This window comes from Amblyomma mixtum, chromosome 3, assembly GCF_055824585.1.
Source record: "Amblyomma mixtum isolate Tamu chromosome 3, ASM5582458v1, whole genome shotgun sequence".
NCBI lineage: Eukaryota > Metazoa > Arthropoda > Arachnida > Ixodida > Ixodidae > Amblyomma > Amblyomma mixtum.
In genome coordinates, this window is record NC_143014.1 from 249,494,527 (window position 1) to 249,522,496 (window position 27,970).

Consider the following 27,970-nt stretch of genomic DNA (forward strand, 5'->3'; position numbering starts at 1 on the left):
GGCAGCTCCACAGGAGATGTTCGGCCGTCCCTCTGGCAGGGCACGTCGGGCACTGAGGAGTCGGGCATGAGCGCGGGTTTATGAGGTGCAACTTCGCTGGTGATAGAAGCTGGCCGGTCTGGGCTCGGCGAAGGAGCACTGCCTCCACTCTCCGGAATGCGCTATGTGGACGGCGATATAGTTGCTCATGGTTGGCCAAGTGCTGGAGTATGCTGCGACGATAGCGTTGTGCGCGATGCCATGTCTCCGCCCTGTCCATATGGGGCGACGACAGGTGCGCAACGTCATCAGGGGGCCAAGAAGCGGAAACGAATGTGGATCCAGGCAAAGGTGCGGAAAGAGCTGCTGCGCGCGCTGCCTGGTTCTGGTTCCAAATTGCTCAACTGATTGCATGCATCGCCCTATTCACCGCGTAAGTTGACATCGTTTATGCGATAAATAACTCGTGGTACTAGTCACTGATTGCACTGAAGCATCGAAAGAGAAGTCCGTACTACGTATCTGCATGACCTGAGCGCACAAATGGACAATCAAGAGAGGTAAGCGTATTTTTTCATGGTTGATATATGCCGGCCGCCGTAGTCCATGTCTGTTGTGCATATGCGCTGAGGGTGATTTCGTGTGCGCTTCGACATGTTTAGCGCAAAAGTCACAGCCGTTTTTTGCCGCACTTTGGTAAACTGCAATCTGTGCAGCTGATTAGACGATGCTCGTATTTTCCTGACAGCGTGTAGAGCCGCCAGTGTGCTAGCAGACGACCCATATATGCCACTGCGCGGCGCGCGTCTCAGCACATCGCATGGTGCAGTAATAAATCGCCTTGTCGCCTTTTTGTTATTCCTGATGCAGTGAAGGTGGCATTTCATGTGAGAACACGCAGGAACACGCCGCAAAGGAGAGTAGAGGCGTTAGATTATATGTGCCACGCTGTGTTGTACGGAGCTGCGTGAATAAAATGAAATGGCTTGCCCGCGTGTTCTGGAGCAGAAATATTTTATCGAGTACTTACTGCTTTTAGTGACCCGTTGGAAATACGTTGCATGAAGTCAAGGTCACCACGTTACTTACTTCAATCGCATGTGTGATTAGCCCTGCGCTGCGCAACGTACCATATTAGAGCGAAAAGTACCAGGCTCCTTTCGTAACCCTAAAATCACAACTGCGGCAGGCTACAAGGCGAATCAACTTGCAGACTGCTCATGAGGCGAAGTTGAATTTCTCTTTCGATGCTTCAGTGCAATCAGTGACTAGTACCAAGAGTTATTTATCGCATAAACGATGTCAACTTACGCGGTGAATAGGGCGAAACATGCAATCAGTTGAACAATTTGGAACCGGAAGTAGTTAGCAGACTATTTACCCATGACTCTTTGCGTTGACGGCGGAAACGCACCTTTTTTGTTTCTTTGTTTCTTTTTGTACTTTTACCTTACATAGAGGGCCCACAGATGGCGCCAGCTGCTCCTTCAGCCGGCTTATCATTACGCGCAAAGAACCTATGCAGCCCTTTGAAATATAAATGCAGTTGATCTCAAGTTGGCAAAGCTGGCATTTTCCGCTAAGCCCCGTCAACACATGAAAGTATTTTATTCAGACACCATTAAGGGTTGTTTTAAAGATTGTATTAAGAGGCACACAGAAAGACGAAAATGTTTGAATTCATGAAAGACCCCTTCTCGCCTCATAGAGAACATTCAGAAGCGGTGAAATGGCTTATCTTACCTCACAGTTCGTTATTAATCATAGTCGCAATCAAAGACCGTCAAATAGTTTTGGAGCTACTAAGGATTGACATCACGAGAAACTGACATAACCAAAAATGTAATCTTTTTCAACACTATAGCCAAACGGGCGAGTTGGTGGTACATATTGAATGAAGAAACATGGGTTGTGTTTACTAGCTGATAAGTTGGCCACTTTTTCTATAAAATGTACTACTTTCCTTGAATAAAATTTCAGTTGTGAGTCAGCGCTTGTCCTGTGTTTTCTTCTACTTTGTCTGCGTCGTTTGCGCTGTTGGCATTCAATAAGTAATCTTTTTACAGTTTTACAGCAATGATACAGACATAGGATTGGTAATTACAAACTCAGAAAGTGATTCCTTACAAAGTTTGAAAGTCACATGGTTTCGTTTTTCCTCCCTGTGCAGCAGTCGATAATTTCGCGTTGCAGAATTGCTTTCGCCCTCTCTCGGCTAGGCGGAACATTAAAAGTAAAGGAGTAGTAATTAGCATTTTTCATAGTTTTTTTCTGTTCCAAGCGCAAAATAATCAGATACACCTGCCATTAAGCCGCTTAGAGTAGCAATTCTACGGCCTCTCAAAATCCCTAGATTTCACAAAAAAGACGCTAGATCCCTGAAGCAAAAAAAACCCCCTAGATCTAGGGATAAATCCCTAGGGTTGGCATCACTGCCGCTACCATGCAACGCTCAATGCGGAGTCTGGTCTGGACTACGCACTCCATCAATTTCCCCATGCATGAGGTTAGGGAAATAGGCCTTAAATTTTCCAGTTTCGGGGTTTTACCCGGCTTTGGGATTAGAATTCGCAAAGCCGGGTAAACCCCCGAAACTTTATGGAGCAAAACGATCTGTGGCCGCACGAGATGGTCGGCTTCCGACCGGGCTTGTGCACGCAGGACGTTATGCTCCGACTGAAACATGACATAATCGATTCGCGTTCTAGAGACGCCAAAGTAATTCTCGGCCTAGACTTGACAAAGGCTTTTGATAATGTCAAACACGAAGCAATCCTCCGAGGTCTCCATGAAATTGGGGTAGGCGCACGAACATACGATTACATCAAGGACTTTCTGTCAGGCAGAACTGCCTGCATGAAGTTCCAAGACACCGAGTCTCGCACACTGAAGTTAGGGAGCAGGGGCACGCCGCAGGGCCCGGTTCTCTCCCCGTTCCTTTTCAACGTGGCAATAAGGGCCCTGCCCGAAGCTCTGCAGAGCATAGAGGGGCTAAATTTCAGTATGTATGCAGATGACATCAATCTCTGGATTAACCAAGGGAGCGATGCGAGTATCGAGGAGTGCCTGCAGGCTGCGGCGGACACTGTCGTCGACTGTGCGGCCAGTAGGGGTCTCTCATGCTCTCTGCAAAAATCAGAATTATTCGTCTATAACCCGAAGTCACTCCGATGCAAGCAGAACTGGAAATTTGAGATTAAAGTAGAAGGGAAACCAGTTCCAAAGGTAGATCAAATCAGAATCTTAGGGTTATTTATTCAAGATAATGGATATAATGATGGGACAATCAAAAGGCTCGAGGGATTTGCCACGCAAGCCCTTGGCATATTTAGAAGGGCATATTTAGAAGCAGCTTCTCCACAGAGAAGCTGCTCTCTATGGGAGTGCACAATACCTGGATGCTTCGCGGAAACGAAATAGGGAACAAGTGAGTGCATGGTATGACTCACAACAACACAAGGCGTCGCCACACTCCTTCAAGAGCCTTCAAGAGACAGTTGACAGCCGTGCTGTGCGGACGTAGGTTTAGGTGCTCTTCGGATCACGCGTGGAGACCGGGACCGGACAGACTGCGAGAGCAACTGCGTAAAATAGATGAGTACTTTCCTTTAATAGTTTTAAAAGTGTGTTTAGTTTTTTTAGGCTATTAGGGGAAGTGCAGGTTAGGGAATAGAATTCAGGTCAGTGACCTATATTCGGCCGGCAGTTTCTTTTCTTTTTTTTGCAGTGTTTTTTTGTGCGTTATCCTTTAGAGAGATACCTATTTTCTCTAAGTGATCGATCGGCATTTGCGGTAGGCAGAATTTTGTTTTATTTGTGCACGTGTTTTCAAGTGTGTTTGTCTTGAGCCTGTAGTTATATTAGCATTTGGTGGAAACAATAATCGAGTTTTGCTAAGATGGTTAAGCTACTGAAGGTTATTTGTACGGAGTGTGAGGCGTCAGTGAATTTAAAAGAAACGCGGTTCGATTCGGTGGAGGAGGCCGAAGGCGCAGATTTTAAGTGCGAATTCTCCGTATTAGGTGCATGCCTGGACAGGGCTGAACAGGCGAACAGCGAACTAGTGCTAAGGATGGATGCTCTAGAAACAGAGTTACAGATAGAGAGGGCAGAGAAGCGTGAGCTTCAAGAACAGCTTTGTCAGTTGGAGTCAAAAACGGCTGACACCGCCATTGGAAGCCACAATGGCGGGCATTCCAGCGCCAGCCACGTGGATGGGGCTTGCACTGGCATGGACTGCGAGAAGCCAGTAGGTCAGACATGTTCAGGCAGGAACAGCTACGCACAGGTGGCAGCTGGGAAGTCGAGAGGCGGTACCGAGAAGGGGAACGAGCTAATTCCAGGAAATGAGGTCACAGTCACTGAGAAAAGGCAGAAAGATCTGGAAGTTAGGAGGGAGGGGCAGAGTACCCTAGTGCTTATCGCTGGTGACTCAAACATGGGGCGCTGCAAAAGAGCTATTCTGGACCGAGTGAAGGGTGATAGGCGGGTAGCAGTCGGGGTGTTTCCAGGAAAGACAATGGACGATGTTCTGAGAGCGACTAAAAGTGAACTTTCCAAGAAGGCTGCAAGGCGTAACTTGGTAGTGGTAGCGGCAGAGCTAAATGATGTCCTGAATGGTAACGCCGCACAAGTAGGGAAAAGATTAGCTGAGGGAGTTGACGGTATAAGGGCGATAGCACAGCAAGCGCAGATCGTGGTGTGTACAGTGCCGGAGGTACAAGGAAGGAATGTAGAGGTTGCTAAAGACGTTGTGAATCTTAATCGAGAGATAAGGCAGTTAGGCCTCGAGAAAGGTTTTGAAGTGGTAGACATACACAAGGAAGTGCACAGAGCAGGTTCGGGCAGAGACTTTGGACGAGATGGCATCCATTTCAGTGGAAGGGTTGGAGAAGAGATAGGCGGGCGCCTGGGAGGCCGAGCGGTAGCTTTTTTAGGGGGTCCACGGTGGCTCAGGGCGTAGGGGTCAGTAGAAGCGATGTAGCAAATGTAACAATGGCGGCTGAGCCCAACAAAATGGCCACTAGGAGGCCCAGAAAGAAAATTACGAAAAAGAAATTTAACGCCAGGATCAGTCACATAAACATGCAAGGGGGTAGAAAGAGAGCGAAATGGCTAGAAATAGAACAGCAGTTAAAGGACGAAGCAGCAGGTGTGTACGCTCTATGCGAGACACATCTGAGGGATCTAGAAGACCCACCTTTAATCTATGGCTATATCTGGGAAGGGTGCAACAGAACAACAACGGAGAACAAGGGAGGAGGAGTAGGTATGCTGATACATCAAGGAACAAATTGGCAAAGAATAAAATCAACTTGCAAAGAACATGTCTGGGTATCAGGCACAATTGCTGGCAAAAGGACATGGCTAGGGGTAGTTTATTTAGGGACCGGGGACAAATGCAGGCAAGAAAACAAGGATATAGTTAAGTGCCTCAATGACGATATAAAGCAGATTGGAGACGGTGTCGATATTATTTTGCTTGGAGACATGAACGGCCACATCGAGGATCTGGATGGATACACAGATTGTAACGGGAAGTTAATGCTAGACTTGTGTGAGCGGCACAACCTAGTTATTGTCAACAGAGAAACTAAATGTGAGGGACAAATCACGTGGGAATCCCGTAACAGGCAAACAACCATTGACTACTGTCTAATGTCGCAGGGCATCTATAGCAAGCTCGCAATAATGGAAATAGACGAAGAGGGGAAGTACTGCCTAGGAAGTGATCATAAACGTATTAGTCTACAGTTGGGAGCCCTAGTCAAAAGAGAAATGCAGCGAAGTCAAAAAGACAACGCCAAATTAAACGATGAACAAATAGCGCTAATATCAGCCAAAATAGAAGAAGTAATCGAGAAACGCCCCATGGAAAAGTGGGATTATAATCAGTTAGAACTGCTCATCGCTACAAAAATGAAAGAATTAAGTGAAAGGTGTAAACCGCTGGAGAGGAAAGAGGAAGCCACGAAGCTGGTGGAATATGGAAATTAAGGAGGCCATCGAACAAAACGACGGGTGGCTTCAAGGGAACACAGAGAAGCAAAGAAGGCGCAGTTATCTGAAGAGGAAATAGGCGAAAAATGGGAATCTTATCGACAAAAGAAACAGCAAGTTCAGGTCCTAGTCCAGGCTAAAATGAAGCAGTCCTCTGATAAATGGCTGGCTGAAGTTCGCGAGGCAAATAAAGGGGGGCCAAGAAAATTCTGGAACCATATAAGCTGGTTGGGAAAAACAAATAAAAGAACGCAGGAACAGATTATAGATGCTGAGGGAAAATGTTTAGAGGGAGACGATGCTGTGAACTACATTACGTCATTTATAGCTGCGTCTTTTAGCAACGACAATGGGGTAATCTCCCCAAGTGAGGCGGCAACACAGGACAGCACAATAGAGAACAGCTTAGAACTGACTAGTCTTAACTGGGAAAAGGCGGAAGCGAATATTCCTAAAACCACATCCGCAGGGATAGACGAAATTCCAATTAAGCTGATTAATTAACTTGGCCCAAGAAGCAAGGAAGCGCTGATAAAAGCATTGGAGACAGTCATAACAGCTCAGCAAATTCCGCACAGCTGGAGACAGAGTAAAATGAATTTGATTTATAAAGGGAAAGGAGATAATATGAACATCAAATCCTACCGTCCGATTACGATAACGTCTGTTATGTACAGGCTGGCAATGCAGGCGGTGAAATTAAAAATGCAGGCATGGGTAGAAGGTAATCGGATACTCGGAGAACTTCAGAATGGGTTCAGAAGGGGTAGGCGTTTAGATGATAGCCTGTTCGTGTTTACCCAATGCATAGAAATAGCTAAGGCGGAAAACAGACCTCTGTTTTTAGCCTTTCTGGACATAAGCGGTGCATACGATAACGTGAACAGGGAACTCCTGTGGAGCATATTGAAAGATTTAGGTATCGGTCATGAGGTAGTTGATTTTCTACAGGAAATCTACCGAGATAATGAAGTTGAAATTACATGGGAAGGAAAAAGTACCACAACTGTCGGGGTGCACAAAGGATTAAGGCAAGGTTGTCCTCTATCACCGCTGCTGTTCATGCTTTACGTGATAAATATGGAAAGAAGGCTAGAAGAAGGTAATCTAGGTTATAATCTGTCGTACAGATTAGGAGGAAATGTAGTTGAGCAGCGACTCCCGGGTTTAATGTATGCGGACGATATTGTACTGTTAGCAGATAGCCAGGAAGATTTATAAACTTTGGTTAATTGCTGTGGAGACGAAGGAGACGCTCTAGGATTCAGTTTTAGCGCAACTAAATCAGGTGTGATGATTTTTAACGATACAACTGACCAGGTGCTTACAATACAAGGCCACGAAATACCCAAAGTAGCCGAATACAAATACCTCGGGATATGGCTAAACAAAGGGCAGATATACACGGAAAAGCACGAACAGGCTCTTAGGGCCAAAGGACGAAGAGACGCCGGGATAATGAAACATAGGGCATTATGGGGGTACAACAAATATGAAGTACTAAGAGGTATTTGGAAGGGAATAATGGTGCCGGGACTTACTTTCGGCAATGCGGTTCTGTGCTTAAGGGCAGAAGTTCAGTCGAGATTAGATGTAAATCAGAGAGCTGTTGGAAGATTAGCACTAGGTGCCCACGGCAAAACCACAAACGAGGCAGTGCAAGGGGATATGGGCTGGGCATCGTTCGAATCACGAGAAGCTAAGAGTAAAATACTATATGAAGAACGCCTGAGGAAATTGGACGATAACAGGTGGGCAGTTAAGGTATTTAAATATTTATACAGAAAGCGTGTTGACTCACAGTGGCGGAAAATAACTAGAAAACTAACCAGTAAGTATGCAGGTCATGAGGACAGAGAAAGAAAGAGCATTAAACGACAGGTTAAAAACGCGGAAGTTAAAAATTGGATGAATTCAATGGAAAAGAAACATAGTGTAGAACTATATCGATACTGGAAAAGGCAGATCAGGAAAGAATTTTTCTATGATAACTCAAGAGGCAGTGCCCTGCTTTTTGACGCTAGGTCGAGGTGTCTTAGAACGCGCAGCTACAAAAAGAAATTTAATGAAGAAGATGACACATGTGCAGTGTGTGGTAGATCCGTGGTAACAGTTGAACACCTCATAATCATATGTGATGGTATCCATCCGGATGTTGATGCAGGCGCAGTCACTCTTCCTGAGGCCCTAGGGTTTAAAGATAGCAATGGTCATGTAAATAAATCTGCAGTGGAAGTTAGCAAAAAGCGATTGGTGGATTGGTGGCTGAAAAGCAGAGATGTGGCATAAGGTTAGAATTGTAGAAAACCGTAGGTAAAGATGATGGCGATTCTTAATGAGAATTGCCAACACAGTAAACAAAAAAATTTAAAAAAATTGGAGGCTTATCAAGGTTAAGCCCAGTGGATGCGAAGCATGTTAAGCAGCTGCCTCAGTGTGGATGGGGCTAAGTAACGGAGACGTGGTTTTAGGTTAATCGTCGTACTTTATTCTTTGCAGCCCGACAAACACACTCTTATGGTCCGTAAATGCATGACTCTTGGTTTGCACGTCACTTATTCTGTATTGTCTTTGAGCATTTCTACACAACACCAAGTCTAAACTGTTTCCCCACTGAGTCGTCGTACTTTATTCTTTGCAGCCCGACAAACACACTCTTATGGTCCGTAAATGCATGACTCTTGGTATGCACGTCACTTATTCTGTATTGTCTTTGAGCATTTCTACACAACACCAAGTCTAAACTGTTTCCCTACTAAGTCGTGGACTTCGGCTGTAGTTCACACAAGCCGAGGGCATATCTTTCTTCGACGGCCTGCAGAAATTATTGGCGCCGCCGCCGCGTCGCGCGCGACGGCGCGAACCGAAGCGTGGAGGCCTCCGCCGGGCGACGTCCGACGGCGCGATATGAGGCCCCATCTGCAGCCGGTGTGACGTCATCACGTGACGTCACATCATGTGATCTCACTTCAAGGTCAATGGTGGCCACCGCTGGGAGGCGACCGACGGCGCGATATGAGGCCCCATCTGCAGCCGGTGTGACGTCATCACGTGACGTCATGTCACGTGACCCCATTTCAGGGTCAATGGTGGCCACCGCCGGGCGTCGCGCGAAGGCCCGAAACCTACGTTAATATGCTTCACATAAAAAAAGAAAGGCTGAGCATGGTGGCAATTGCCCCCACCCCGTTTCAAAGGGGACGCTGCTATCCATCCATCCATCCATCCATCCATCCATCCATCCATCCATCCATCCATCCATCCATCCATCCATCCATCCATCCATCCATCCATCCATCCATCCATCCATCCATCCATCCATCCATCCATCCATCCATCCATCCATCCATCCATCCATCCATCCATCCATCCATCCATCCATCCATCCATCCATCCATCCATCCATCCATCCATCCATCCATCCATCCATCCATCCATCCATCCATCCATCCATCCATCCATCCATCCATCCATCCATCCATCCATCCATCCATCCATCCATCCATCCATCCATCCATCCATCCATCCATCCATCCATCCATCCATCCATCCATCCATCCATCCATCCATCCATCCATCCATCCATCCATCCATCCATCCATCCATCCATCCATCCATCCATCCATCCATCCATCCATCCATCCATCCATCCATCCATCCATCCATCCATCCATCCATCCATCCATCCATCCATCCATCCATCCATCCATCCATCCATCAGCCCCTTCTCCTCCCTCCTGCAACCGGTTGCCCCCGCACCACGTAACAATTGTGGCGTAGAATGCCCAAGACTCCTTCCTTCCTTTCTCACGCGCATCTAGAGCCGCCTCTGTGTGCTGCGCATTTCCGTAACTGCTGAGGGAGGAACCAAAAAAGAAAACGTCCACTTCGAATAGACCTCTCCCGGAAGACGTCATCGGCGCACGTGTCTCTAGTGTGGCGGGCAAATCATGGGGCTTCTGACGGGGAAGGGCAGCAGGTGCTACTCATGCCCTCTTCATACCAAGACGTCTCTAATCGGGAGAAGAAAGGCGGGGGGAAAATGATCGACACATACAAAACCAGTTTATAAGCATAAGTGCGCGATTTTTCCCACAGGGACTGGTCCTTTTGACGTCATGCTCTTTGTCCAGGAGAGTTTCCTTTTTTTATTGCCCATCCTAACATATGTTTCCAGTTTTTATTCTTTTAAGATTCTTAACATAGTATTTGTATTGGCTTGGGCAAAACTGTTTAGTTGTTCCTTTTCTTCCCCTTCGACATCCTTTCACCTGGCTTTTCGCGATCAATTTTTTATTCGTTTTCATTGCGTTTTGAGCAGGAAGATGAATCGTAAAAGAAAGCTGTGAGCGATAACGCAACTAATCTCCTACACTGGTAATATAGAATAATTTATTTAAAAAAAAATGATTACAGCTCAACTTCAAGGGTACAGATGCAAACGTTCCTCAAAGGAGACCCTCAAGCCAATGGCGTCAGCCAATTGACATGATTTTGCGGCTAATCCTGTTCATCTGCGGTTAAGCCTTTTGCACCTTCCAGCCCCCTGCATTGTAACTGTTGGAGGTGCGGTGGGGTTAACCGCGGCTCCATGACAATCGGCTGCTGCCATTCGCTAGAAGGTCTGCTTTGTCGGGCATTTGCCGCTTAATTCTTGAACTCTATCCGACTGTATGCAATCTCCCGACAGGCAGCGTAGCGAAATGCTACAGCCGCTGTACATACCATTTATATCTGCCATTTGTAAACTGCTTTCTTGCAGAGGCCCATATAAGAACGCTTTTCGAAGGACAGAAGTCGACAAAATTAAATTCACCACTTTCTTCGCAACAATTAAACAAAGTTGGTGGTATATATCGTGGTACAAGAGAACCTTGGTGACTCAAAAGTGCAGCCTCATTTCTGCAGTGGCACCCCACAGATAGGATCCTGGCTATACGTCATGCATGCATATGACAGAAGTTTGAATGAAAGAGCACCAAAAAGAAGTCGCCTATAGTTCTTTAAAAAAATGTACGAATGGTTATAATGCGTGAAATTGTTCATTGATACTAATATATTTTCGAGGTCTTGAAACGAAAACTCTCTATTAAAATCTGTTGACAAAAAAAGGTTCTGAACACAGGTTAGAACCCCAAGTCCAAACCCCAGTCCCCTTATTCCGACAATGCTACAAATCACTAATTTGTAAGCAGATGGAAGCGACAGTTGACCTTCTAACCGGAGGCCATCTGCTTCTAGACTTATAATTCTCTATTATTTCCGACGACATGTAATAAGCTGAACAGGTACAGAACGTCTCCGAGTAAAGCTCCATCAAACTTCTTACACCAGCATTATGAGAATAAACTCAAACACTTCCATCCGACATTACTTTTTGATGCCTGCCGTTTGGTTGCGGCTACGCTCTTCCAAAGTAACATGAATATCCAAATTCAAACTAGCTAGCTGTCATACCCTATTCTACCATAATCACAGACGCAAATAAACTTTTTGAATAATAGCACAGGGCTGACAATTCGCGAAGCATTATGAACACCCACAAATACTTTTTGTAGCTACGTTAATTTTCACCCTAATAACTTTCTTTGTTTAAAACTCCGGTTCATACACTAGGTTCGAACTCTCGCACGTGTTCTTTTCTATAAGGCATACGTCTCCTGACAAAAAGATAATCATCAAAATGGACGAAAATTCATCGCTTCGAACTATTTCTGCAGCGTAACTACCAACCAGGCGCCATCTTTCATACGTTCGGCATTACCAGGTTTCAGATATGAAGGCCTCGGGAAGCTTCTGGATCAAAGCTATGAGAGGTCGACGCACACCATTTTAAACAGCATATGTTAGGGTACCCAAAACCCGGGGTCATTTTCGATATCTATCTGTGTTACGGCGCTTACAGTTTTAAAGTTTGAAAAATGGGCAAAATGTGGCCCTCTCCGATAGGCAGCATCGTATAATATTCAAACACGCTGGGAAGCTTGTGTATTAACAGCACAGAACTGAAACTTCGGCACAATCCTCATCTAAGTCTACACTATAAAAATCCCCGGGTCATTTTTTGTAGGTGCTTTTGTTCACGTTTTACGATTTATTTTGTACCACTTCCAATTCAGTTATGCGCCGTGTCGCCGCCACTGCCGACAGATGGCGCAGGTAGTATATGTCCCGGAAAGCTGGGCATGAATGCGAGAGTGCAAGTCACTGTCGATAGCAAAGCCAGAGATGGACTCGGCAGACGCGGGAGGGCGACGAGCGCAAAGGCGTTGCTTGCATAGTTCGTCGAAGCTTTAGCATAGGTTGTAGACAGAGGCGTCGGTGGTGGGACTTTTGGCCAACAGCATATGGAAAGCGTCGTCGTCTATCCCCTTCATGATATGTTTGATCTTCTCAGCCTGTGTCATAGAAGATTCAACATGCTTGCAAAGATCAAGCACATCTTCAGTGTAGCTGGTGAAGCTTTCATCTGTATGCTGGGCGCGGACGCGCAAACTGCACAGCGCGGAGTTTTCGCACAGCGGGACGACCAAAGACCTCCGTAAGCGTAGTTTTAAAAACTGCCCAAGTTGGAATGTCGGCTTCGTGATTGAGAAACCAGAGTTTCGGGACGTCACTCAGGTCAAAGATGACATTGGTGAGCTTTTATGCGGTCGTCCCAGTTGTTATGTCGTCTCAACCGCTCGTATGAGGCCAGCCAGTCTTCCATGCCCTGGCCGCAGTGCCCGCTGAAAACAGTGGGGTCCCGCTGCCGGATGGCACCGGTGCAGGTGACTGGCTGCGACGGGGCTGCGGGCTCTTGACTGCCCTCGGTCGTCGTCATCGGGATCGTGCGGCTGCAGACCTCCACAGTGAATGTGTACAATTAAGTAGGACGCCACAAGCTCCACCAAATGAAGAGCGGTTTGTGGGGACCTGAGCAGCGCCGGCAACGAAGACTCGGCCACACGTAAACGCGAAAAACAGCGGGGCGAGAGGCAGGGCTACACAAAGAGCAGTTCTCAGCACGAGCGTCAGTAGGCCGCCTCCAGAGCTTCGTCGTCGTTGGTGTCGGTATATATATATATATATATATATATATATATATATATATATATATATATATATATATATAGAGAGAGAGAGAGAGAGAGAGAGAAAACTTGCTCGGTTAGAAATATACGCAAAAATATATGAAGACGTAGGTAGCTTAGAACAATTTATTGACGTTTCGGCCGCGGGACCGGCCTTCGTCGGAAGGCTGGTCCCGCGGCCGAAACGTCATTAAATTGTTAATATATATATACCAGGTGTCCCAGCTAAATGTAACCAAGCTTTTAAAAAACTCGGGGTGTCCTAGCCGTCTGAAACCAAATGAGGGTTGTTTAGAGTCGCGTGACCTAGTCTGCAGTGTTTTTTTCGTTCCTCGAGGTGGACTAATTAGTTAAGCTTAATTAACTAACTTTTTAATTATTGACTTGAGGAACAAAGTGTAAATGGAAAAGTTGTAGATCGCTTTGAGAAACAGCTTACCGGGACATTTGCAGCAAAGTAATATTTGCGTAAAGTAGTTTTTTTACCGGCCTTTAACCAAAACCCGCACAACAAGAAAAAGCTTCCACATGACAACTGTGCCACTTCAACGTCCCAAGACGCGCCTTAAAGAATAACATCTGTTTTTTTCTGAAGCCCTCTCTTCGATGAGACTTTGGGTGCAAATTGGGGCAGAGAAGTGAGCGAGCAGCTGGTCACGTGACAACTTTCTTTTAAGGGCAATAAATGAAGCAACGACGTAAATCGTAACTTGACGGAAACAGCACTACTAGCGGTTTTTCGAGGCGATCTAAAACTTTTTCATTTACACTTTCTTCCCGAAGTCAATAATTAAAAAGTTACCTAATTAAACTTAACTAATTAATTAACTTTGAAAATCGAAAAAATACTCAAGATTAGGCCACGCGACTATGAACAACCCTCAGTTGGTTTCACTGGACTAGGACACTTCACCTTCTTTAAAAGTTTGGTTACATTTAGCTGGGACACCCGATATATATATATATATATATATATATCGGATCCCACCGGCGGCATGTGGTTGTTTTTTCTTCTGTTTTTCTAATCAATTACCTTTAATCGAAAACATATTGAGTAGTATTCTAAATTGATCAACACCACAAAATAAATAAATAAATAAAAAAAAATCCCCTGTGCCCCTTGGTTTCCGTGGCTGTTGGCTTCTTTCATATATATATATATATATATATATATATATATATATATATATATATATATATATATATATATATAGAAAACTTGCTTGGGCTCGGTTAGAAATATAGGCAAAATATATGAAGACGTAGGTAGCTTAGAACAATTTATGGACGTATACAGCTACCAACCGGCTTGCGCATCATAGGCAATTTTTGTTTGGCAATTAATTAATAAGCAATTAGGATAATTTTTCTGAATTCTTAAATACTGACTTTAGACAGCAGATGTGAATAGCAAAGTTGGAGAGCACCTTCATAAACCCCCATTCCATTTATTTGCGGCAAAGAAAGCTTCAAGTGTATCTTTTTTCCGAGCTCCAAAGAAAGCCCGCGAAATACAAGAAAATCACGTGACTAGCGCATTCGCGCGCCACGATTGTGCTGCTCTCAACCGTGGCTTGAGTGAACGAAATCAGCTGCTGGCAAGGCGCGACGACCTGATTGCTCCGGCAGGCCGATTTGTCGACGATGGATGCGGCGCTCGCGCGAGCCAGTCTGCAAGCGCGACGGCGCAAGTTGGTCACAACTTTGCGATTATCTTCATTTAATACCAACAGTTTCGAACAGAGGACCGTCCTTCATCATGGTATACACAGAATATACCCTGATGAAGGACGGTCCTCGGTTCGAAACTGTTTTTTTATTTATTTTTATTTATTGTTTCCTCAAGGGTCCACAGGGGACATTACATGAGGGGTGGCAAACAAAAGAGTTAATATGAACACAGATGGTCTTCAGTGGCGGTTTTGAATGGAACAGGATTGATGATGGTCGCCACTTCGGATGGAAGGTCATTCCAGTCATTGGCTGTTCGAAGAAAAAATGAATTTTTATATGTTTCGGTGCGGGCCCGTTCAGGGTAGACGGCGTTAGGGTGACTATTAAATGAAGATAATCGCAAAGTTGTGACCCCTTCTTCTACAAGTCTACCTGGCCCATTGAACGATAAGACCTGCTGCAACATATATATATACTCAAGGTTTGGTTATTTGTAAACATAAATACCCCCGAAAGCAGAAGATTTGACAGCCGTCGCCGTAGCTCAGGGATTCTGCTTCCGGCCGCGCTAGCGAACGGACGAGTTATCATGAGCTCCGTCGGAGCGGTGTCAGCGGCCCAGCAGGGCCGCGGTAACAGGTTTTTTGCTGAATAAAGCCAGGATTATCAAGTTGTTCTACCGCCACTGCCAACAGGTGCGTCTGTTATGAACACTGTTTTTCTTCATGGGGATTTGAAAGCCAGGCCTTACCGGGTGGAAGACTTTCGGGACATGTTAGTTCATCTCGGAGTGCTCCCTGAAGTGGTAGCTCTGGGGGCGTTCCAGATGAACCACGTTTGGGCCGTCACTTTTAAAAGTGCCGAAGCTGCTAAGAAGATGGTGCAAACCGGCGAAGTAAAGGTGAAAGAGAAACGGTGCCTTGTTGTCGACCCTGAAAACCAAGAAGTACGTGTCAAGCTTTACTGGGTGCTACATAACGTAGCGGAAGAAGTGCGCTCTGCGCTGGCACCGTACGGAAAGGTGACTGATGTCTACAAGGAACGCTGGCGAGTACAAGGAATTGCAGACAAAGGCTCGTCTACGCGCACGGTTGGCCTGAAGCTCAAGCCTGGTGTGATGATAGAAGATTTGCCCCATCAGCTGCGAGTCGCAGGAATCATGGCTCTTCTCGTCGTTCCTGGACGGGCCCCGCTGTGCTTGAGGTGCCATGCTACGGGTCATATTAGGCGTGACTGCAGAGTGCCACGTTGTACCAAGTGTCGGCGATATGGCCATGATGAAAGCACATGCGTGCGTACCTACGCAAACGTGGCAGACCGGAAAGCAAACGAGGAACTGTCGACAGAGCATCTAATGGATGAGGCAGACGCGGCAGAAACTACGCCTGAGGCAGATACCTCGCTAACTCTTGGCGAAGGTAGGGCTGCACAGGCGCACGAAGTGGATGCAGCTTCAAATGAGAAAGTGAATACCAACGCTTCGACCGATACCAAAGAGGCTCTGCTGACGAGTGACCTAATGAACAGAGGCAATGCACCGTGTGAAGAGGTCGAGGGAGTGCCTGAACTAACAGACGTGACCATGACTAATGCCAGCAGCCTTGCGTCAAAACGACTGCATGAAGACGACAAAGACGGGCACAAGACCAGCCAGACTGCAACGGATGAGCCGCCGGTGAAGACCACGCCCACTCGAAGGCCAACCCTGAAGCCAGCGCCGAAAATACCGCTCGAGCTACGGCCCGAGCGGAAACCGCCGGCACCACCGGCGACGTGACGTGGCCTCTTTTTTTTCCCAGCCGGACAGTGGCAACGCCGGAACCGACCAGAAAGACAGTGCGTCGAGGCCACAACGGCGAACTCGAAGTGTCAACCAAAATGGCTCGAGCGGGTGGAATATGCTCTAAAAATGTGAGTGTTTGGCTGTCTCGTGGTAATCAAAGTGCTACCATGCGATTCGTATGTGGAAATTAAAACGGCAAAGAAATGGCAGTAACTCTCCAAACACCTCTGTATGTAGGCACGCTTAACGTGCGAGGCTTGTCGGCGCGCAGAAAACAATATCAGCTGAGTCGGCTTTTTATGGAAAATGATTTGGATGTAATTGCCATACAGGAAACAAAGGTTGAAAGCGAGGAAGGAACGAACCGCATGGTTGAACCGTTCAGGACGTATTATAATGTGTGTGTTTCCCATGCAATTGGCACAGCCGGTGGTTGTGCTCTGTTTCTGAAGCATACCAGAGAAATAACTGTTGATAGTGTGTACGCGTGCCCTTCTGGAAGGCTCATTGTATGTGACATAATGCTGCATGCCCAGAAGTTTCGTATAGTTGACATATACGCTCCAAATGCAGCAAACGAGCGCAGAGTGTTTTTTGAAAGTGTTGAATGCTATCTGAACTGTGACAGGGTCATTATAATGATGGGAGACTTCAACTGCGTATGCAGAGTTGAAGATAGAATGACAGATTTACCGATACGAGACGCGAGCGTATCCGTGCTGAATTCGCTAAAGGAAGACTACCTATTACAAGATGTAGGGTGTTTTCTGTCAAACGGTACAGTGCCTCGCTTTACGCACTACCAACGAAACAGTCATGCTAGACTAGATCGAATATATGTTTCGGCCGGTCTGGCATCTCACTGCACAAAATATGACGTCAAAAACGTTTCTTTTAGTGACCATTGCTTGGTTACGTGTGCGCTAGGACCAAGGAAACCAGCCAAGTTCAGCTGGGAGCTGTGGAAATGCAACGCTAAGATCCTCGATGATGAACAGTATGTGAAGGAAATAAAAGAAAGAATTGGAGATCTACTAGCGAGTGAACCGCAGTGTTATGTTCAAGCATGGGAAGATTTCAAGCAAAATGCAAAAATAGCAGCCATTGAAAGAGCCAGTGAGCTGCGGAGAATACGGAAAAAAGAAGAAACTGCACTGCAAAGTCAGCTTGACTTTTATTTAAGTGTAGAAGCCATTGATCCGGGTAGGTTTGCGAAAGAAATAAAAGAAGTTAAAAGCAAACTAGAAATAATTGATACAGACAGATACAAAGGAGCTGTAGTACGCGCACGGGCGGAAAGGCTATATATGGGTGAAACACCGACTAAACGTGCCCTTTCAGACGAAAAAAGCTACGCGTCGCGCAATGAAATAAAAGCGATAAGATACAGAGATGAAGTTGTGCAAGACCAAGAACTGATACGCCGCGCTTTTGTCGACTATTATCAAGAACTGCTTGGCCACGAACCACAGATACTAGAAGGGTTTGAAAGAGATTTCCTTAGGCTCATGCCAAAGCTTGAAGAAAAGGAAAAAAAAAAACAAATCTTGAAGTGCCCATTAGCGTTTCAGAAATAGAGTGGGCGATTGATGAATTAAGTGCAGGGAAGTCGCCAGGGCCTGATGGCTTTGGCTCAGAATTTTACAAAGCCTTTAAAACGGAGATAGCAGTAGTTCTTTATAACGTTTTCAAAGAAGCATACAGAGTTAAGAAATTACCGCCTTCTTTTAGGCAAAGCCACATTGTGTTGATCCCCAAAACAGATGACCAGGCTACGTTGTTGTCGGTGCGATCATATCGACCAATAAGCCTAACGAACACGGACTATAAGGTATTTGCAAAAATTTTGGGCAGAAGGCTTCAAAGTGTTATAGCTGAGCTTGTGGGACCGCACCATACTTGTGGTATTAAAGGAAGATCCATTCTAACGAACATACACGTAGCTAGAACCGTCCTAGAGTGCTGCGATGCCTTATGCGGGAAGGTAGCGATGTTGCAACTAGATCTGGAGAAGGCCTTCGATAGAGTTGCGCATAATGTCCTTTTCAGCATTTTAGAACACATTAACGTCGGTACAGTCCTGCTGGAAGGTGTAGAAATGTGTTACGCAGATATTTTTAGCAGGATTATAATTAATAAAACATTAACAGTAAGTTTTCAGATCAAGACCTCTGTCAGGCAAGGATGTCCTTTATCTCCATTGCTGTTCGCGCTCTACCTGGAGCCTTTCTGCTTGAAAATCATATCGTCCAGTGCAATAAAAGGTTTTCAGTTGAGCACAAGTGAAGTTAAACTGCTCTCGTACGCTGACGACATTGCGGTTTTCTGTTCTGACCAAGCAAGTATCAGTGAAGCTGTCAGCGTTGCGACTAATTTTTGCAAAGTGACAGGCAGCGTTATCAATTGGGACAAATCCTTAGGGTTTTGGCATGGAGAGTGGGACACTCCTCCTGCAGTCTTCGAAAGCATGCAGTGGACATTGGTTCCAACGAAATATCTAGGAATACCTTTAAACCACTACAAAGACACAAATGACTATTGGAGAAATGAAGCAGAACTAATAAAGGAAAAATCTACGAAGTTTGGAGGGCGAAATCTTTCTATATTCGCAAGGTCTACTGTGTGCAATATCTTTCTGGTCGCGAAGATCTGGTACGTCCTCCAGGCACTGTGTGCGACGACAGCAAGCATTCAAAGGCTGCATAGAGTGCTTGCAGTGTATATATGGGGATCAACATGGGAGCGTACGAGCCGTACAAATTTATTTCGCTCAGTGAAGAGTGGCGGACTGGGCTTGGCACACTTGTTTTTAAAACAGGTAGTTTCTAGATTTCTCTTTGTGCGAGACCAAAGGAACGGTTTCCTTCGTACTGTGATCCAAACGCGACTTTGTAACATGATGCCAGGGTTCATAGTGTCTTTTGCCCAAGTCAGTGGACCGAGTGTGCGAGGCTTCCTGCGAGAAGTGGTCTGGTCTTTCCAGTTCCTCGCCGCGCGTTTTTCATTAGAGTATCTGAGCACCGTGGCTCGAAAGCAATTGTATAAAGCTGTTGTTGATGTATCTATGCCAGAACCACTGTATCGCACCTTTTGCTCAGCAGGGGCTGGCAAAGACGTACTGAAAAGAGTGAAGCGGATGCCAGTGCGACCTACTGCGAAAACTTTTTTCTTTCATTTGCACACCGGAACTCTCCCCGTTAAACCGTGGCTGGAGCAGAAGGGTATCTTTGTGCCATGGACGATAGACTGCTTACCGTGCAGGCAACCAGAAACTATTGACCATATTTTTCTTGATTGTGAAGATGCAACCTTCTTATGGGACATATTGCAGCGCACTTTGAGAAAAGATTTGCCGGTAACGCCATATGTCATCCGCTTCCTCCCGACCTCAAACCACGAAGGGGTGCCGTACGATATGATTATGGTACTATGTCTTCATAGCATATGGAAAGCAAGAATGGCAGTGCACCACGCAGACGTAAATCCTCAACCTGCCAGAGAATACTTCAAGGAAAGTGTTGTATTTCTCCGTGAGGCTTTCAAAGTGCGGGCTGAACCACCAGAGTGGTTGCCTGTGTTAGATGACCTTGTCAATATGAAACGGTTTTAAATGCCCACGCTCGCCGAAAGCTGGCAAGCGTTTTCAACTTGTGAATATTGTGTGTTCTTGTGAAAAAGGAAATAAAGAAAAAAAAAAGTCGCCGTAGCTCAGAGGTAGAGCACCGGATGCGTAATTCGGAGGTCGTGGGTTCGGAGCCCACCGGCGGCTTGTGGTTGTTTTTTCTCCTGCTTTTATAATCAATTAGCTTTAAGCGATAACATATTCACTAATATTCTAAATTGTTCAACTCCACAAAAAAAAATTAAATATCCCCTGTGCCCCTTGGTTTCTGTGGCTGTTGGCTTCTGTCATATTTATAACGAGCCCCTTATTGCCCTTCCCTTGTTTGCTTAATTGCTTAAGCGAGGGCCTCGGTTCTGGCAGCCTTGACGTCATAGGAAGCATAAGAGGGTTCTCACGCAGCTTCCACCCTCTCCGTTCGATGAAGTTCTACGTCACACCTGCGGTAACTCAAGGACGTTCTACGTCTGCCGCTTATGAACGTGGGTGGCGCTGATGAACACTCTCAAGGTTTGGTTATTTGTACACATAAATACCCCCGAAAGCAGAAGATTTGACAGCCGTCGCCGTAGCTCAGAGGTAGAGCACCGGACGCGTAATTCGGAGGTCGTGGGTTCGGATCCCACCGGCGGCTTGTGGTTGTTTTTTCTTCTTCTGCTTTTCTAATCAATTAGCTTTAAGCGATAACATATTCACTAATATTCTAAATTGTTCAACACCACAAAAAAAATTAAATATCCCCTGTGCCCCTTGGTTTCTGTGGCTGTTGGCTTCTGTCATATATATATATATATATATATATATATATATATATATATATATATATATATATATATATATATATATATATATATATGGTCTTGGTTTTTGGTTTTATGGGATTTAACGTCCCAAAGCGACTAAGGCTATGAGAGACGCCGTAGTGGAGGGCTCCGGAAATTTCGACCACCTGGGGTTCTTTAACGTGCACTGACATCGCACAGTACACGGCCCCCACCTCCTTTGCTGAATCTCCACGGCCGACAAACGAGATGGCGCCACGTAAAGCCCCTAGATTCTCTTAGAAAAGTCATAAAGGGACTTTAGAGTGCAATCGCTGAGAAAACGCCCAGTTTCGTTTCTTCGTTGCCGGAATCGATGCGAATATCCGACTTTTTCTTTTTGATTCAGGCAAGTACCCCGAAGAAATGTGGTATAAAACAATTCTGCCGACCAAATGCCATTTCTGTGCGAAATTTGAGCTCGAACAATGCACCAGTTAAGCTGCGAGGTGCATTCTACGATGCACGTTCAATTGCGGAACACTCTGTGTGTGCGCGTATATATATATATATATATATATATATATATATATATATATATATATATATATATATATATATATATATATATATATATAGAAAGCTAGAAAACAAAAATATATGACATAAACGAATAATAAAAACAAATGAAAAGGACTGCCGCAGTATGTCTACATCAGTTTTGCCGCAGTATGTTACGCCATGTGTGCAGACAAAGTAATGAAGGCGAACATCGAAAATAACAAAATGTCATAGCATGATTAGCATAACCGGGCATACTGAAGGCATTCACTCCAAAATGTTCCCGAACCCTTAGTGAGAAACATCACGCACGTTTCGTCCTTCTGTTGCGAGCGCTACATTTCTCGTCATGAGCATCCAATCGCTCAAACAGCTACCCTTATAAACCGAGTGACTTCTGCAACCTTTACAGATTTTTGTTTTAAAACATGTTCGAGATGCGTTGGTGCGGTCTGTCGAGCAGACACGTACAAGCGCTAAAAACACGGACAGAGAAGAGACTTGGACAACACGAGCGCAGAATTGTACAGAAAGGTGGACACTATATATATATATATATATATATATATATATATATATATATATATATATATATATATATATATATATATATATATATCGCAGGTGGGACATGTTTTTAAGTTTTCTTAACAGCAATATTGCATATTTATAAAATGGCGTCGGCACATTTCATGTATTTGATGTTGCAGAAGACGTCATTTTATAATTATCTAATGCAGGAAAGCCAACTCAAGAAGCTTTAAAATGGTTTTATCTTGACGTTTGACATTTCAAACCACTTTGCCGATTAAGAAATTTAAAAACAGGGCTCACATTCGATGTTGGCGGTCAGCAATTTCGCCTTATAACTTTGCGGCAAAAAAATAGAGTCCATTCGGCAGTTTAATTAATCGTCTAATTCATGATCTATATATGATGTACACGCATAGTGTCCGCCTTCCTGTACAATTATGTTCAACAGACCGCTCCGCCTTTCGTTGTAACCTCCCCTACTGCCCTTAGTTCTGGCCCTTTTACTCCTCTGTTCCTTCGCTATGTGATCACATAGCGATTTGCTGCCCTCGAGGGCAGCAAATCGGAATAGGCTCTTCTGGTTAACGTTTTTGCGCGTCGCTTAATTCTTTGTCCACTCTGGCGTTTTGCGACAGGCGCCATCTCGTCGATGGCATAAACAAGGAAGACCGCTTTGTGCAGCTTATGCAGGCTGAAACACTTCACAGGTTAGTTTTCGAATTTAAAGGACGTAAACTGATGAAGCAAGTGAACCCTGTGAAGTAAGTAATCAAGTCAGACGCCTGAGGTTGAAAGCTTAATAAGCGAAGCTTGAGCCGCCTGTGACTGTAGTGAAGTCATATTTTGTCCTCTCAGAGAAATTTTCAAGCATAGTTTAGTTTCAAATAAAAGTTTCACAGTTTTGCGTAGCTGGTTTGCACGACTATTGTGAATGTACGGGGCCTTAACCAGAAAGGAAGCCCAGTGTCTGTGAGCTGCCAGCAAACAGCTTCATGATGTGTACCGACCAAGATAAACTACTTGTGATTAGTTTTTTCCCGGTCATCTGCGCAGGGGGGGAGTGTTGACCGGTCGGGGGAACAGATTTGAAGTTACAATATCTTCCGTTGTGAGTTGGCTTCCTAATACTGAATGAGAGGCTTCTGATATCGCGTTTTATTAGTACATCCAGAAAGGGCAACACACCATTAGCTTCTTCAGTGCTGGAGTCAACCGCTTCTTCTATAGAACTCATATGGGACGAAAAGGTGCCCAAAAAGTTTTTTTTTTCCGATCAGGCAAAAGCAGTCGTCCTTATATCTGAGAAAAAGGCTTGGTGGAGGTGCGAAAGTTGCAAGGGCACGGAGTTCGACCGATTTCATAGTCGCGATCCCGACGGTCACGGAGAAAAAGGTCTTCTATAAAAGAAGCCTTGAAAGCTAAACAAGTGTTGTCCAAGCGGAAATCCGGAACTTCACCAGGGGCCCCTTGAGGTAAATATTTTTCAGCTTTGAGAAGAGCAGAGCAAACTTGTACGGCCAGATAAAGAGGAAAGCGTGTGAAAAGCGCCCTAAAGTCAAACGAAACCATGAGCTCGTCGTCGTACGCTGCAATGCCGCTAATCTTCTTGATGGGGAGTTGAGTTCTGGAAATGTGCTCAGCCAAGACCGACAAGATGCGAGAAGATACGTTGAAGACAGATGGATAGGCTCAGAAGTGTATAACAACTCCACAATGGCACACATAGACATTCCAGGCTTGTGCACCTGGGGCAGCCTGTGAAGAGCGGGGATAGAACCCTTGGTGCACAACAGCGTGGAGGGGCACGTGGCTCGGAGGGATGACACGGAGAACGTCCGAAACAAGCTTCTGTAAATCGCACTGCACCTTCTCATTTAATTTATTTCATCCTTAAAGGCCCAAGGGCATTACATAAGTAGGGGCTTACAAGTTGGTTTCTGTAAATGCACTCATGATGAAAACACAGGCACAATGAACGCAACACTGCAACTGCAAACGCTAAAAAAATAAAATGAAGAGGATCAAGTGGTTATAAAATAAGGCAAGCAAAAAAAATACAGAAAAATACAGGAAAAGTACAGAAAAGAGTACAGGCCAACAAAAGGTTCACGTGTTCTGAAAATGACTGGCGAGTTTCGCGCGAAATGATTTGCGATCGTTGCATGAAACTATGTCTTTGGGCAGGGCATTCTAATAGGTTACTTCGTCAGGAAAAAAAGAACTGCTCATTGCTAAAGTACGGCTCTTGATGCTGGCTATGTGGTGGCTATGGCTGAGGCGACTGGAAGTTCGGATCGGTGGTTTCAGCAGGGGGCGCTTTGACGTCGGATGGTAGAAAAAGCTGTGCAGTAGGCAAAGGCGTGAGATGATGCGGCGTGATTCAAGTGTGGGGAGGGAGATAGAACGTTTGAGTGCAGTGATGCTAATTTCTTTTGTGTATTCAGAGGTGATAGAACGGGTCGCGCGTTTTTGGATGGCCTCAAGCTCGGCGGTGAGGTAGGCTTGAGATGGATGCCAGATGGATGATTCAAATTCAAGTTTGGGACGAACAAATGTTAGGTAAGCAAGTTTTTTTACTTCGGGAGATGCTGACTTGAGGTTACGTCAGAGATAATCTAAGACACGGGGGGCATCGGAACATATTCTTTGGACATGGTTCACCCAAGATAGTGAAGATGTCAGATGTAATCCAAGATACTTATATGACGTTGTTAGGGCAATCGGGACTGGATTAATATCGTATGAATGATGAATAACTACGCGTTTGCGAGAGAATGACAACAGTTGACATTTATCCAGGTTTAAAGGCATGAGCCATCTGTCGCACCATGTGGCTATTGTGTCGATATCTTTTTGTAGTGGGTGACTATCGGTGGGATCACGGATGGGGCTGTATATTACACAGTCGTCCGCGAACAGTCTTAATTGTAGAGCCGGGAGTATTAGGCCGTTATGTTGCAGAAGGTTGTGCATTCTTAATTCGTCCATGCAGCTCAGGAGGTCTGTGGTGTCGCATTTCTTCGCTGGAAGTATAACGAAATCATTGCTCTTGCGAAGGCACATCGCAGCTTGTCGCTGTTCTGCGGTCAGGGGAGGAGCAGACATTGTCACGGCTGAAACTTAGTGCAGACGCTGACAGCAGGGGTCCATGCCTCACCTTGGCGAGAAGGTTCCACTTAGCTTACTGCGTTCTCCAAGGCGAAAATCGATTTGTTGGCATACAGAGTAGGTCCAGGGTTGAAACTGAGGCCTAGTTTGACACGAAAAGATCCGTATTGCTAGGGTTGTACGAAGAGAGGTTGCGGGCCATGGTTGTAGGTGCCGCTTTAGCAGCGCTGGTTGGTTGTGGAAGAAGCAGGTGCGAGTTGTTCTTGTGCGCAAGATCAGCAAAGCGGGACTGCACTGCTGCCTTACGATTGGCGTGCAGCTGAATGCTGGCAAATTCATTTCATTACAGGGATTCCAGACGGCGGCGTCTGAAGAAGGCTTCATTTTCCAACTCTCTCAGCTCTTCTTTACATTCAAGCATCCTATGCCTTACTCCTAGTATTTTCCTGGCGCGAGCGTTCAGCTTGCTCCAGACAAATTACCGACACTGCATGCAACTACCGCGTCGTCGTTTCGCATTCCATGTTAAAGTTGTGACTACGTCTATATTGGCGAAACCGGCGACTTTGAGAGACGCCTGAAAGAACATTGTAGGGATGTAAGAAATCGAAAAAAAAAGTGGCCTTCAGTGGTGCTGTCGGCGGACACTGCTAGTAAAAAGGCCCCGACATCGACTCGGGGAGGGCACGCGCTAGCTACCAAAAACTTATTTTCTCCTCTGCACAAGAAATCATTATTCATGCAGACTATTCGCACCCTAAATCGCAGACATTGAAATCTAACCCCCGTCTCCGCACGCGCTCCATGCCCTCTGTTCAAAAGTATTTACACGCATGTCACTGCTTGTTTCGCTTCATTATGAGCAAGGCTCCAGTGCAGTGATGGTCCGGGGGGGGGGGGGGGGGGGGGGCGACTCAAAAGCATTTGTACGTCTTCCCGAACGTCCTTCGGGCTCTCACAGGGCGAGATATGACTTTTGACTTAGAATTGGAAAGCTTTTGCGTCTGTGATGCGTCAAGTAGTCCCCTACTTTGTACGTTCACCGTGTTAGCGCCTCTTTTATTCCACACAATTCTACGTTCTACAGGTTACACGAGTAAAATGCGTAGTTATTGTCGAGGTATCGGGGTTCTGCCGTGCCCCCGTCGTTGTCTTGCCTTAGCGCCGGCGTGCCGACGACGACGGCGGCGGCGGCGGTGCCATTCACCTGCAGTTGGGGTGGCCAGCAACCTCGTCTGGGCGGCAAGGAGCCACTCATCATGTCTTTATCCCACCATGGGCGAGCAAACGGGCTTGACTTCCGGCTTGCTCTTCGTCAGGTAGTGCACGCGTGACATGAACGCTCCTTCGGTGCTACCTCGGACGGTACGCGGCCGGGCGCCCCACCCCGGCCGCTCGTGCATGTGTGCAGCTAGCGCGATTAGTTCGAGACAGGACGGTATACGTACAATTTGTCGTTTTCTCTTAATGGCTGTTCGCAGTGGCCGCTCGTGCGCTCTTATTTTCGGACAGAGCCTGGACATTTGCGCGCGAGCGTCGCGCACTTGATTACTTTTTGTATTTCATAAATAGCATACAAAGCTTTCCCCTGTCCTTTCTTGCTATCGCTCCCCTCTATACTTCTCCTCGCTATCTTTTCCCTTTCACCTCCGCCGGCTGCAGCACGCCGCGGCAGGAAACATTCTTTCCTTCACTTTTTTATTTGTTTTCTTTAGAATAAACCACTACCACCTATCCCACCACGAGACACAGCGACGCCAGCGTGGGGATCATCCCTTCTGTTGGCTTCACAAGGCGCGCCGCCTAGCCGCCTTGTCGGAGGGGGCCAAGGGCGGAACAAAGCCCTTTCCCCGAACTGAGTAATGAAGGCCGCCAACCGCGCTCGTGAAATGCCTGGACAGGTGCTTTGACCTTGCTGGAACCACGGTGGCGTAATATCTCATCCGCCGACCTGTTTTCCCCTGGTATCGAAATGAACACCGCTCACGTAACCGTTAACATTCAAGGCAAGAGTTATGGTATAACGTCTATATCGTTCGCCATTTATTTTTCAGCAAAAAACACACAAGAATTGTTGTACAAATAAAATGTAAATAAAAACTGATGCTTCTATTTTTTCATTTTTTGTATACGGAAGTTCGTCGACGAGCGCACGGGCATTTTTTTTTCACCCTTTTCAGGACATTCATTCCTGGGCTTGCACCGTCACTAAGCCACCGCGGCGGGCCAAGTACTAGTTAGAGAAATGCGGTTGCTAACCCGGCTATTTTGACAATCACCGAGCCAACGACAAGAAAGCTCCTCCGGAAATCCCCTTCGGTGTTGTGGACAAGGAGGCTGATAAATGGTTCATCGACTGCGGTTTCGGAAAATCCGCTTGTGATGTTTTGCAGTGACTACGGCGCCCGATTCGAAATGCCTGCTTCCTTGCGCCTCGACATACACTTTCTTTTGATCCGTAAATCTAAAAAATAACGGCTGCGTAGTTGGCGGTGACCGCATTCCTTGCACCAAGCGGCGGAGAAGAATTTGCGTATCATGCCATAATGCGAGGTCTTCATGTGATGTCACGGGAAACATTTCATGGTACAGCCTGCAGCTTCAGCCCTGGAAATTGGAGCCGGTGGCGATAAGCCGACTAGATATCCTTGCAGCCTTTCGCTGGGCTACATGTACCGCAAAAAGGCCGTCGTTGTGACGTCGGCGCATACTACATATAGTGCCGGGAGTTCAGTTTGGGCGCCGTATGCAGTGCAACACGTCATCAACGGGAGTCACGTTTGTGCCGAGCTTCCTGTGCGCTTCGTACGCTCAGTTTCAGTTCTCGGCAGAAAAAAGGCACCGGATTTCTTCGCGCTGCACGGCTTTAGAAAAT

At 46.0% G+C, this 27,970-nt stretch overlaps 1 protein-coding gene across 1 annotated transcript; it reads left to right on the forward strand.

The window, feature by feature from the left end:
• The first annotated feature begins 15,432 nt into the window (after window positions 1-15,432).
• Window positions 15,433-16,503, forward strand: LOC149354295 (uncharacterized). The gene has a single exon (XM_089583268.1). The coding sequence runs from the start codon at window positions 15,433-15,435 to the stop codon at window positions 16,501-16,503; it is 1,071 nt and encodes a 356-aa protein (XP_089439394.1).
• Window positions 16,504-27,970: the final 11,467 nt, after the last annotated feature.

Coding starts and splice junctions, on each gene's coding strand:
- LOC149354295 (XM_089583268.1), top strand. CDS start 15,433: ATGAACACTGTTTTTCTTCATGGGGATTTGAAAGCCAGGCCTTACCGG.